The sequence below is a fragment of the Patiria miniata genome, unplaced genomic scaffold, assembly GCF_015706575.1.
Source record: "Patiria miniata isolate m_02_andy unplaced genomic scaffold, ASM1570657v1 HiC_scaffold_9, whole genome shotgun sequence".
NCBI classification, from domain to species: Eukaryota; Metazoa; Echinodermata; class Asteroidea; order Valvatida; family Asterinidae; genus Patiria; species Patiria miniata.
Window position 1 is genome coordinate 27,096,393 of NW_024037076.1, and position 13,296 is coordinate 27,109,688.

The following is a 13,296-nucleotide window of genomic DNA, read 5'->3' on the forward strand; positions in this document are numbered from 1 at the left end:
AGAGAGGTCAGTTTTGAATGTTAAATGATCATGGGGGAACAAAAATCATTGACAAATGAAACTGCAACTTGAACCACGTAATATTACACAAATGTGACAGGGGTCCAGGAAATTTCAAAGTTTTATTTCAGTTTTTGCACACACCACAGGCAATGAACATGTGCTTGGCCAGTTTTAAACAAGTACGTTTAAAACTGGCCTGAGCCGAAGGCGAGGGTAGTTACCCGCATCCAGTGCACTCCTGTCAAAATTGTCCAACAGTCAATAATTATTGCATGGTAATACACTACGATTGCCATGATGCCACATTCATTTACACTTGAGATAGTTTACCAATTCCTATTGATCGAGTGCCCATCACGTGGGCGGTTTTAAACCGCTGGTAAAACACTGTATTCTGCGCCACATCGCGCAGTATTCAAGTGTAAACGAATGGCATCATTACCATACAATAATTATTGACTGTTAGAAAAATTTGGACAGGAGTGCTTGTAACTGGTATGTAATGTAGAACAGCAAATGCTTTGTATACTGTGAGGTTTGTCGAGGAGGTTTTGACAGTTTGACTGTAGTTCTGTTGATCTTGGTTCTTTTGATCAACACCAGTATGTTTAAAAAAATAAACACTACATGTACCGGTAGGCAATAAACCATATGTTGGTGTTCATGACACACCGACATGTGCAGGATTGATTTCAAATCATACTCCACAAAACATAACACCACTGTACCGTACAACTTGTAGCTTCAAGACGATTGCCAGTCGATCAGGAGATAACACTTGAATGCACAGATCTACTGTAAAAGTGCTATTTAAAGCAATTACATATATATTCACTAATTAGTTTACAGAAGCAGAATCCTTCAGTATCTCACCTTGGCTGTTTGATCTCCTCCTTCTTCAGGGCCATCAGGTCAAAAGCTTTGCTGAAACCTGCATGAAATTCCTGTGCACAAAAGTAAGTCCCAGAAAGAGAAAAAGTCAATAACTCCAAGGGGCAAAGGGAATTAATTATGAACTGTTTTTCACAAGAGCTGTGAGAATTAAACTTCACAAGCTTGCTCCGGTGGGAGTTGAACCTGCAGCATACTGCTCACTAACTTGTATGGTAACTTGTATGGTAGCAATCATTATCTTGTGTGATCCCTTTTCATACTATAGCCTCTCAACCTGGGTTGAACTCAACCCTGGGTGAACTCAGTGGAGCCCTGGGTCGATTTTTTATTTTTTAACCCTGCGTTGACCCCTGTGTCATTTTATTCTTAGTGCAAACCGAGCTTATTTCATTTGGTTACTACTGTTTTGAATCTTTGCACGAGTTTCAACCCGGGATGAAGAAATCTCAACCCTGGTCTGGAGCAGGGTTGAGTTCAACCTGGGGCGAAATCAATCCCAGGGTTGACGCGGGATTGGCGCAGGGTTGAACATTTTCAAGTGTGAAAAACTGCATGGTTTCAACCCTGCTTCAACCCCGCGTCAACCCAGAGTTTTGTCTAGTGTAAAAAGGCCTAAATATAAGAGGGCCATCATTGTTTTACCCAACATGTTTGCATATACATTTAACAAATGAGGCGAAGGTTGCTGGAAATTAATTTTATACAATGTTGGAATATTTCTCGCTGCATTGGGAAAAGTCTCAGCAACAAATGGGAACGTTAGTTTTGAAAAATTACAGTAGACGTTGTTAACAGTTAGTCAAAATCTGAGGGTTGAAACACAAAGTTACTTATGAAAAGTGTTAAATAATTCACCCAAGGGGGAAGGTCAGTTGTTAATGCCTCGGTGGAAACGTAGCTGTTGCTAATTACTGATTCGGTTGAAAGAAGTGCAGGTCTACTATCGATTGCCAATTACTTCTTGAAGCAAACCACCTGGTTAGTTTTGGATCACAGCATTATCTAATTCTGATTCTATACTGAAAGGAGAACATGGCATGATGGGGTGTACCGGTACACGTTCGCAGCAAGCAGCATTTTTAATTATAAGGTTTAACTCTTTAATTACCACACATCAAGGAATCATTTGCAGAATGCATATGATGCACATTTTGGGGTTTTGTGTGGGTTTGAATTTGTTTTTGGTTTTGTTTATCAATACTCAATTTCTTTGGAATTCTAAATCTTCAAATATATAAAAACTGTTTTGTACATTCATTCAGAATAATTTCCTTTTGTAAGACCAAATAATTATAATTTTAATTTGTTGTACAAGCTCTATATAATTTGTTGTACTACCAATTTCTTGTTGTGTTAAATTTAAATTCTGTCGTTGTACTTGTAATTGTTCCTTTTTTTTTTACTACAGTGGGGTCTCCACTCCACAAGCTCATGCTTTTTGGCGACCACCATCCATCCACACACAATAATTCAAAGGTTAAATAATTTGTACATTTACATGTATGTGCTGGGAAAAATGTAAGATTTGATTGATTGATTGATTGAATCATTGGTATCTTTTTTTGTTTTAAAGAAATGTACCTGAACTTTATAAATCAGAAAGGCTTTTGTCAACTTGACACCTATCTCTAGTAACAAAAAAAACATTTTTGGAAGAAACTACATGTATGTTGGTTCGCATAATTCACGGAGATCATACCGTTGGGTGAATTAAAAAGAAACTTTTAATGCTGCAGTAAATGTGTACCTGCATTCTTGCAGACAATCTGAATTGCAGATAATAATCCGAGTTGCAGAAAATGTCAATTTTGCAAATAGTAAAACTTTTAGAAGGAAAGTGCATGACAGCGTTAAGGAGCAATTAAACTCTATAGCAGGCTTTCTTTTGCACTTTTGCAAAAACAGAAGAAGTTCATAACTGGGAAATCTGCTTGCTAGCCAAAGAGTCCTGTGCATGAGGTTAAACATAATGGATGTGGCATCTTTAATGAAGTCACGACGCGCTTACTTCAAAACTTAATAATGCACACCGCTTCCTCAAACACATGAGCGCATATGGTTTCTGCATTAACCATGTAGACATGAACTACATGTATAAGCAGGATAATTTGATGATACCTTGGCCAATGTGTCTCTCCAGTGTGTGAACGGAATACGCCTGCATCGTCGCGGCAAGGGAACGGTTCAGAGGGAGATTTCATGAGAAAATCACCAGACTTCAGAATGTCCCTAATGAATGTATGTTATTATGCCGGTCTTCGACTATCCCCCAACATATTCAATCATCCATGTGTGAAATTTAGCATGGGCAATTTGGCATGAACTGTTTTCGAATGATCGTTTGTATGGCGCCAGGGATTCGTTTTTATGTTGGCATACTCCATTAAGTCGATCCCTCGATGCTAAACCATGGATATCGTCAAGATTAAAGGGTCCGTGAAATTAATTTTTCTTAGGAACATATTTTGTGCAATTTTCTACTCCTCTTAAATGTATGAAAACTATTTGACATCCTTTTTTGAGTTAATTTGATTGAAAAGTGCACTTCTTTAAACATTTAAAATTGTCCATGCTTTTCGGGACAACTTAACTGGGGGCGCTGTAGCTGTGAATTTTCAGGAAGACACTGTTCAGTTTAGGGGTTTTCTGTACAAATTGTGAACTCAAGAATGTGTCCATTGAAAACATCTGTGAGAAAAGTTTGCTCACTGGCTTTAATACTGCCATGTACTGACACAACAAAGAATCACCAAAGAAAAGAAAAGATAGGACAGAAAATTGTGGCAACTTTTTGTGCTGAAATAGCTGTAAATTGAGGTTTCTGCCTGAAATGACAGCCCACTTTTGCTCATAGATAGAAATTTGCAATAGCATAAAAACCAAAAAGGCACCAAAATACCCTTGAAAATGGCAAAACGAAAATTTTAAATAAGGTTAAATGGGATACAGAAGGGCATTTTCAAGGACTGCATTAAAAGTTGTACGTTGCATGGGCCCTTTAAACAGGGTGTCATGTTTTCTGTATAAAAAACTACACGTACATGTAAGTTTGTTGAAAACTATCAGGCCCAAGGGCGGATCCAGAACACTATTTTTTGGGGGCCCAACAAATTTTGGTCCCCAAAAAGTTTGGATTCTAGATGCTCTGTGGTGCGATCTGAGGCAATTTCTGACCACTTTAACTAATTTTTTTTTGAGGAAAAGATGGTGGTGTACGCAGTGCCTGCCTTTATTGCATTGTCACTTAAAAAACAAAAATGGGTGCGTGTTTTTTTTGGGGGGGGGGGGGTGGGGCATGGCCCCAGTTGGCCCCCCCTGGATCAGCCCTTGATCAGGACAGGAGTGAATCTACAAGAGGGATCACGGCGGAAAATTTGCACAAAGCTAGGGGTAATTCGGAGGTACTGGCTGTTTTTGACTACTGGTAGTAGCCTTAATCATTGAACATGGGGTAGACTGGTTGTACAATCTCTTCTCCCGGAAATAGCCTGCGCGGTATTTGTTTTCAAACGCCTTAGCATTCCAACGTCTATTACCAGAAATTTGCCGCAATATCCTATTCCTCCATCTGGCCGCATCCAGCGGCTGTGATGACGATTTTCCCACTGCTTTGCGGCACCCAGGGTGCGGTGTGTGAGTTTTATATTTTGCCACCTCCACGTTTTTTTTCTTTGCACATGCTGTGTGAATTATACTGTGATCACGATAGTTTAGTCTGGTAGGAAAGGGCAATCGGTCGAGTGCCTGTCACATAAAAACTGCACTACCGATACATGAACGTCTGTACACAGATGCGTATTTGCATGTACCGCATATGTTGTTTTGGGTGTGGTGCACTATCATGAGTGAAACCGCTGAATACTGAATAGACAAGAACACCAACAGGGGACACTGCCTTGGTTTTGCAATGAATGATGAATCTATGTAGTTTGTATACAAGCAATGAATGACGTGATCAAGGCAATGCAGGCCATCCTAATGTGATAATTTTACCAGCACAGCATTGCATGTTTCAATTAACGGCACATTATGTAAAGAAAAATGGTAATTACCCATAAATGTACCGGTACCTTCAGATTTTACGAGAAAAATTTTGCTCAAAGAAAAGATACCGGTAGGGCTGCCCTGGGAAATTAGTCCGCCAGATTCGAATAAGGGAATAAATTATGTGCTGGGCCGGTATTCAACACTATGCTTAATACCGGTTGGAGTCTGGATGCTGATTTCGGCTCGGGTCATTATCAGCATCCAGACTAATACCGGCCATGCACATATCTATTCCCACTCAAAAATACCTTTTCGGTCAAAAATTCAAATCTATTCGGTCCAAAAGTCAAAACAAGTCAAAAAAATATAAATTTTTAACGATTTTCTTCAACAATTTTACTTCGTGTTTTTCGAAACGCCCCTCTAGCTATGCTTTGGTACGGCCCTCTCACGAGAAGACGTAAACAGGATATTTGCGTTCACGTCCTGCCTGATGTGGCGCAGAACGCATGCCTACATGAGGAGTGTGAACGTTCAACCAATAAAGCGGTACTGGCATTGGATTTTGTAGGAGTCCAAATTTCATGTGACAATGGAAAAGTGTTTAAGACCAGCCAGCAACGGTCTTTATCAACCATTTAAAACCCGTCACGTGACGGGCTCTTGACCAATAGAAATGGGTAAACTGTCTTAGGTATTTATGAATAGAAGATACATGTAACAATCATTGAAGGTACATGTACTTTTGAAAAGGGGGGGGGGGCGCAGGCAATGAGTATCGCCACTGAGCTTAAACTTGAAAAGGTTAGTTGTTTTGCACCCAGCTTAAGATTTTTAGCAATTCTGTTGCTTCAAACAAAACAAAAAGTGCTCAAAGAGCAAATGATCCTAGGCGTACCTTTAAACCACATAATGCAAATAGACTAGCCTTTGCTTATGCTCATCAAGATAGGCCCGATCATTGTGTACTTGTTCAAATCTTTGATTCCCTCCTCCGCCCCCTGAAGATGGGGATGATCAAGAGAACATCTTTCGAGGAACGACAATAATTACATTTTGGAGTCGGGTCGATTGTGCCGCTCGGGGTATTGGGTTTGGTCGGTAACTTGATAAATTCTTAAGGTGGTACCCCGCTCGGTCGGTGCACTGATTCACTGTTATGCCTTAAGCCTCCTCCCCACCCCCCTCTTCCCATATTTTCTTACTGATTCTGCCACTGGAAAGGAAAAAAATCAGTATCGACATCCCTGCCGCGGATATTAAAACTCCCCTTTGTGTAAAGTGAGTTGGACAAACAAGGAGGGGGGGGGGGCGCTTGTGGTGTTCCTAATACTAGTGCACTGGTGTTAAGCACCAGGCTATCAACTAGCCTACTTTCAGTCCCCTGGGCTTGGCAAGGGAGGAAGGGGAGGGGGGGGGGGTTACTGTGTCACATATTCATTTCCTGGCTCTCCATGCCGCGCCTTTGCGGCGGAGTTGGTTCACTCCGGGCCTGAGGAGGACAGGGCATGCACCCGCTCAATTCATCTAAGAAGCGGGTTCTGAAATCTGTACCGGGGAGGCTCATGTGTAATTGTTGCAAAGAAGCAATGTTATGGTTTGCTTGCTCGGAGGCAAGTAGAGTCTAGTTTAATAGTCACGACAGAATGTGGCATAAAATTAGGGTTCATTTAAGGCGTTTGTTTTCAAAAATACAAAGCTACCAGCACCCCAAAACAAGTTGAAATGAACTGAGAACACATAGAAGAATAATTAGTTTATCACCCAACTTCTTATTATTCTGTTCTTATTAGTTTCTCATGCATTAAGAATTAAGACGTGGGCTAAATGGGAAGACCTACTTGTCATTCATAGAAAACAGTGATTTTTCCATTTTAAACGTACAGTCCATCATTTGCAGCTATTAAAAAAAAAGTAACTGGCGTAATTATTGTTGAAAAGCATACTTCATTGAAAGATAGTAATGGGACTAAACTCCCTGTGAAATTATTCTTTCTGGCCAGCTGTCATTTAAAGAAATCAATGAAAGAGGGCCTTTCCAAGGATGCGTCTAATAAAGATGCATTCTTCGAAAATTCTGTTAGTAGTTCATTTTTAATTTGGCGAAGCGGGCACAAGCGTTGACACGACGCACACGTGTGCGCGGTTGCTATAATTCATCGGTTCAGTGTGCAACATCGCGTAGCTGCAATCGGCTCAGTGAGAACGTGTCTCGGATGCTGAATTCAGGCCCAATTCAAAACATGACTCAGCAACCTTTCATTTGAAATCGAGATCCTAGAATATTGTTTTCTCAGAATACAAAGCATTCAGTGAGCTGAAACTTCATCAGGTTGTTCAGCACCCTTGAGCACTTTTGTTGCTTCAAACAAACATAATGCACAAATTACAATTGATGGACTGTACCTTCAATAGTATCAATTTTCAATTTGTGATCATCATCCTTTGTTTGAACCAATGTCATTGTGTGAAAAACTGTTTAACTTTCATAATGATAAAGCAAGCTGAAGTGGCTGAATGAACTTTTACGTTCAACACTTTTCCACCAGAACACATTTACTTTAATGATTGTGTAAACGTTGTGCCAACACCAAGGGTCAAGTTTTCACATTATGATCTTTCTGTCAAGGCCATGGTAAGTTTTTGATTAATGTGTGTAATTATAATGTGTCAACAGAACTCGGTAAACTCAGCGTTGGACAAATTTGCCATCGGAGCCTGAGCGATGTTTGCACAAATTAAAGACTGGAAATTACAATGTAGCTGTGTTTATGGGGGTTTGCTTGATGTAAACTTTAATACAACAGAAACAAAATTGCTCTGCAGTGCTAAGCCCCAGACCACGACTTCAGTGTTCAATACCATGACGTTATCAAATCGTATTTTGCTAATAAAGCAATGTGTAGTGTATGTAGAGTTCATGATCTGCAATCTTCACTACTAAAATAATGTCGCATGATAGTGTCAGAAAAAAAAACTTGCTACTGCTTATAATGACATTTCCTTGATCAATTATCTCAACTTCCTGCAAGTAAAATGTCAAATTGGTGGCGATGCAGTTTTCCCCAATTGTTTGTTTGTTTCCAGGCAACAGACAAGCATTCCTGCTAAATTTGTTAGCTTCAGCACTGGTCTATTCTTTACAGTAGTCGTCTGAAAGCAAATGTGATAGCCGAGCGTAATTATACACGAACGTGTACAAATCTTGATTCCCTTTGAATTATTAATGTAGGGGTTGTTAAAAATTCAAGGCTGGTACAGCAGTGGTGACAATATGTGTTTTCTACCAGGGTAACATATATTAGTCGATGCATGAACAATTTCTCTCATACATTGCATGTCTCGTGACATGGGTAAAATTTAACTGTGCCCAACATTATATTGTCATCTGCACAAAAAATGGCTGTAATTAGTTATTAGTCTAAACGTAAGCGAAATATGAACTTCTTTATCATAATTCCATTAGTGTCTTCCATTCAAATTAATATTTTCTGAAGACTACTGTCAGGACGAAGACTATTTTGGCAAACTTCTTACGCAGATATTCTCATTGGATTTGGAATGCGATTTGAACAATTAAATGACCTATCGATTTCTGGTTTAAATACTGTCCCAAGTAAACTTCTTACGTCACAATCCAGTACCCATTTAGAATTTGAGAAGTTAACTGTCTTTCAAAAAGTGTTTTTATGTTTAATGCCTCCTTGTTGCAAAGATGCCTAAAAATATATAATTTTTTTAAATGTGCACCATTAACCAAATCCCCTTCAGTAACAAACTAATTGTTTATGTACGAAAGGTTTTGGAATATTTTTGGAAACTTTTCAGCATAAGAATTTTAATTTCATAAGAAACAAATGGGTAAGTTGATGACCCATTCCCAAAGAGCAGGTCGCCAAAAAAAAAAAAAAAAAAAATGATTTGGATTATACACGTAGAGTCAAAATTTAATATTCAATCAGTCTGTCTGTTTGTTAAAGTCGGCTTCAAATCTCAGTTCTGTACACGAGACGATTTCAAGCAGGTAGCACAGTGACATAAGGATGCTCCATGTCCATGAGATGTAAGAGGGCCAAGCAATGTGAGAGGCCTCCAGGAATGCAGGGGCAGATTACAGCGCTGGTGCTGACAAGTCATTTATTTGGCACTCCTGGCGAGATGGCCCAAGTGATTTAATTAATTTGCCAAGTCACGTGAAGAAACGAAACCAAAGTCGGGATGGGTTTAGCTGTGCAACCACCTCCTCTACCCCCCCCCCCCCCTCGAAATTCAACTACCTCTCAAATCAGAGTCAAATGGCACAGGTATCGCGTGTCTGCGTTTTGTGAATCTTTAAGCATTCACGCATGACCAGAAGTGAATAAATAAAAATAAGTGGATTTATAGAATTGTGGTAACCAAATTTCAAGATGAGAGGACAAAAAAGATTTCGAAATGCTGAGAGTAAAAGTCAAAATCCACGTACCACAAAACATGACATTCAGATATGCTCGGATTAGATGAGGTCGCAGAGAGAATGCAATAAAATGTTAATTTTCACAGCAACAGAACAAGCTGGGAATTAGTAAATCGTTGTAAGTTTGATGAAGACAAATTTAAAAAAAAACAAGTTAACCCGGGAGAAACACCCATGCATCCAAATCGCCACAGTTTGTTAAAAATACATTTTTTTAAGATCTTTTAAAAATTAGGAACATCAAGCATTAATCAACCTTTTCCAGAATAAAATAACGTTAGAAACATGTGCCTTTCATAAAGAACAAACCAACCCACGGTTCCAAAACAGGATTTCCATGGTAGTCAACGGCCTCTCCTGCTGTAACTTCAAAATTTAAACGATTCCAACAACAAATTGCAATATTTTTTTTATAAAAACGAATTAAACATCATCGCTGAAATGAATAATGGCATAATATAAATCTGGCACATTAGAAATCAGATGGTTCGGTCGCCATGTGCGTGTGATGAATGTGGCAATTAACAGGCGTGAAGTGATTTTTTTTTTCTTTTGCCATGAATGGCTTGGCGGCGTCTTGCGATTTTGTCTTGTCTGGTGATGGAACACGTCCAGCGTGGAAGAAAAAAAAATTAAGAAATGTATGGCACTGTCAATAATGTCTGGCCAGTCGCAATCTCACTGGTATTAAAGACTCTCCTCCATTCAGCATCTGTTTCTCACATTCTCACACCAAAAAAAAAAAGAAGACATGACATACCTTTATTAGGGAAGCAATGACAGACAAATGTACCGGGTATATTGGACATAAAGATCAACTTTAGGTATTCTATACATTATTATAATAACTAACAAAAAAAATGGGTTTTCTTTTGACAGGCAAGGTGGATTTTATCAATAAGACGGGATAAATTAAATAAAACTTTTGTATTTGAAGTCATTTCAAGATTTCATCAAAAACAACCTCCCAAAAATTTGGAAACCAAAAACAAATTCTGGTTGACAATAAACCTATCGCGGTAGAATAACATCAACGCATCTTGTGAAATATTGTCCAATTGTATACAAATGGACGCGGAACGCGCAAAATGTGAGACAAACAAAATTTACGTACAAAAATATCATAAGGTTGTCTAAGTGGCTTGGCTAACTCGCAAACCGCGATAGGTCAATTGATTTCACAGGCAAAATTTTTATTAAAATTTGTCAGAACACTATACAAACATGTTGAATTATTCATGCAGATTAGTAGAAACACGCCGTTCACAAGAAAATTTCAATCATAATCATATTCCAAATTATAAAAAAAAAGGAAAAATACATAAAGAAAGAAAAACACATGCATCGGTTGCTAATGCTTGCCTACATGCAAATAAAACAATCATGAATAATGAAATGAGTATCAAAGGCTTATCAAACAAAATTGAAATGCAGTAAAGCAAGCATAATGGGTGACCATAGAATAATGAAATCGGAACTGGATTATAAGGGGGAAAATAACTAAAAATAAGAGAAAAAAATTGACAGTTTCAAGCCTGGAAATTTCAGTGCGTGATTTAACAGCTTACATTTTTTCTTTACCTTTTTCTTAACCAGTTCGCGCCGGGAATATTTTTGCCGAAAAATTCCAATTTTCGCAAAAGGCAAAATGTAGCAGCCAACTTCTGATATACAGCCAAACACCACAAATACTGATTCGCAAGAGTAATTTCAACAGTATTTGTATGATATTTCTTGCCGAAACCCCATAATTTTCAACACCGAGGGGTGAGCAACAGAGCGTAAATTGTAGAACAATACGCCATGCACAGCGGCCAATTCAAGATCATCACACAGACTGCCTCCACAGACAACACAGACTTTGTGTGTGTGTACAAAAGACACAAGGGATTAGCGCGTTTAGACGTCACCCAAAGGTGAGTCCAGGCACGCTTGACATTTTAACCCGTCAGCCGTGCCTGCATATAAAAACAGCCAGTGCGCGATAACATGGCCCCCGACGCAAACTGGTTACAAGGGGATTTACCCCTTTTTTTCTGCACTATGCAAATGTAAAGGGAAAACCAGAAACTTTGAACTAAGTCACTGAATTGAACTTGCTCTGTGACTTTACCAAATTTCATGATATCAGTTTAATGTACTTTTGGTAATGCACAGATACGGACCTCGGAGCAAGGGTCTAACTGCAACCGATTTTTATGACAACCTCTTGAACACCGGGATCATTATATGAAGAGGGGAACGGTAAAGGGTTAAAGTCTCCAGACTTGAGATCAAGCATGCGGCAGTGAATTACGTTACCTTGGTCAAGTCCAAATCGGCATTGCTTTTGACAGCGGTCGGTGATTCCAACGCCTTCAGCGTACCAGTGGATTGACTGAGCTCGCTCAGCTCGCTCATAAAGGCCTGCACATCAAAGAGAGTGCAGTGAAACACAAGGGGAACAAACCACACGGGTGGGGGAAAGTGATATGTGAATGGTGGGAGAAAAACAGGGGTGGGGATCCGGATGACGCACATAGAGAGACAAACGGGGTTGGGAGGTACACGACAAATGGACAAATAGAGTAGGGACAATAGACAAATAAAGTTGAGAATGATGCACATAGAGACACAAAAGGAGTGAGGTGCGTGGGGAAGGGGGGGGGGCATGACATAGGTACAAATGTGGAAACGGTTCACATTCGAACAGAAACAGGGGGAAGGAAGCATGTGGTGCAGGGACAATCATTAACAAAGGGGTCATCAGCAGACGAATTTGAAGAACGAAGTGAATTTGAAGAACGAAGGGAACACACACGAGAAAAGATCAAGGAATCAACGAGTGTTGTGGTTAAAACAAATTTTAGGGATTGTTGATCAAGATCATGTGAAAGATAGAAAGAAAACATAATGGACGGAACAAGAAGGAACAGTGAACGGGTTTTGGAGGTTTACGAGAAGGCAGGGAATTCAAGGTTGAAATTTGTTTTTTCAAGTGTCAACACGGAATAATAACAAGACAGGAAAACGATTTTGTAACGATAGGGTAATGTTAAGGTACAACGGTGACATTGGCAAAAAGTACGGACAAACAGAGAGTGGCATACCAATTTGGGCATACAACAATGAATCCACATTCAATGGATAAGTAGACACCATGACAAAGAACAATGATGAAAAGATGCACCAAGAAGGACAAAACATTGATATGGGGAAGGGTGAAGTGGGGAAGGGTAAAGTGGGGAGGGGGGAGGGTGGGGGAGGAGGGGGGCGGGGGAGGGGTGAGTGACATGGATGAGGGAAAGAGAGAAAAGAAGAGACAGAAGAAGGTGCATAGATCAAGCCGAGTGTAACTGTGAGTGCGTTTGTCTGGAAATGGGCTAGAAATTACTCTGCTCCGAGAAAGGGACAATTGTTTATCATTTCTTTTTTTTCTGTCAAAACTGCATTATCTGCTTCGTGAAACTTGCAGAGAGCACAGTGTTTTCAAGAAATGAAAAAATAAAATCTCTAAATCCAAGGTGATTGTCTTTCAGCATTACGAAACAAATCTAAAGGAATAAAATGTGTACAGGTAGGACAAAAAGAAGAAATGTGATTTGAATTCAGATCATGAAGAAAACAAAAAACCACTCCAAATTTGTCTGGGGTAAGAATTATTAAAATAAGTTGGTTTTAAATACTGCCCAAAACACATTACCAAGGTGGCATGCCCATAGCAGCCATCATACGTGTACCAATAATCTGCACAACTGACAGAAATCAAGTTGGGTTTTTTTGGCTTTTTTTCCTGAATTTGCTGGATTTGGGTTTTTTCCACCGCTGACAGTTTGGGATGGTTTTTTTTTTTTTTTTTTTTTAAATCATAATTTCTATTAACATGTACATTCAAGTGATGACTGGTGATGGTGATTTTGGCTGCTATGGCTAGTGCAACACTGGCATGGTGCATGGTGCAATGTGCAATGTGCTCA

At 39.4% G+C, this 13,296-nt stretch overlaps 1 protein-coding gene across 6 annotated transcripts in view; it reads right to left on the reverse strand.

The window, feature by feature from the left end:
* LOC119721031 (cGMP-specific 3',5'-cyclic phosphodiesterase-like) overlaps nucleotides 1-13,296 on the reverse strand; it is a 108,095-nt gene that overhangs the window by 46,952 nt on the left and 47,847 nt on the right. For 5 of the 6 annotated variants that reach the window (XM_038190902.1, XM_038190900.1, XM_038190901.1 and 2 more), the window contains exons 5-6: nucleotides 11,642-11,746; nucleotides 877-947 (exon numbers count right to left, since the gene is read on the reverse strand). In XM_038190902.1, coding sequence (XP_038046830.1) covers nucleotides 877-947; nucleotides 11,642-11,746 — 176 coding nt within the window. The remainder of the gene's footprint in view (nucleotides 1-876; nucleotides 948-11,641; nucleotides 11,747-13,296) is intronic. The other variant, XM_038190903.1, reaches the window with a different exon arrangement.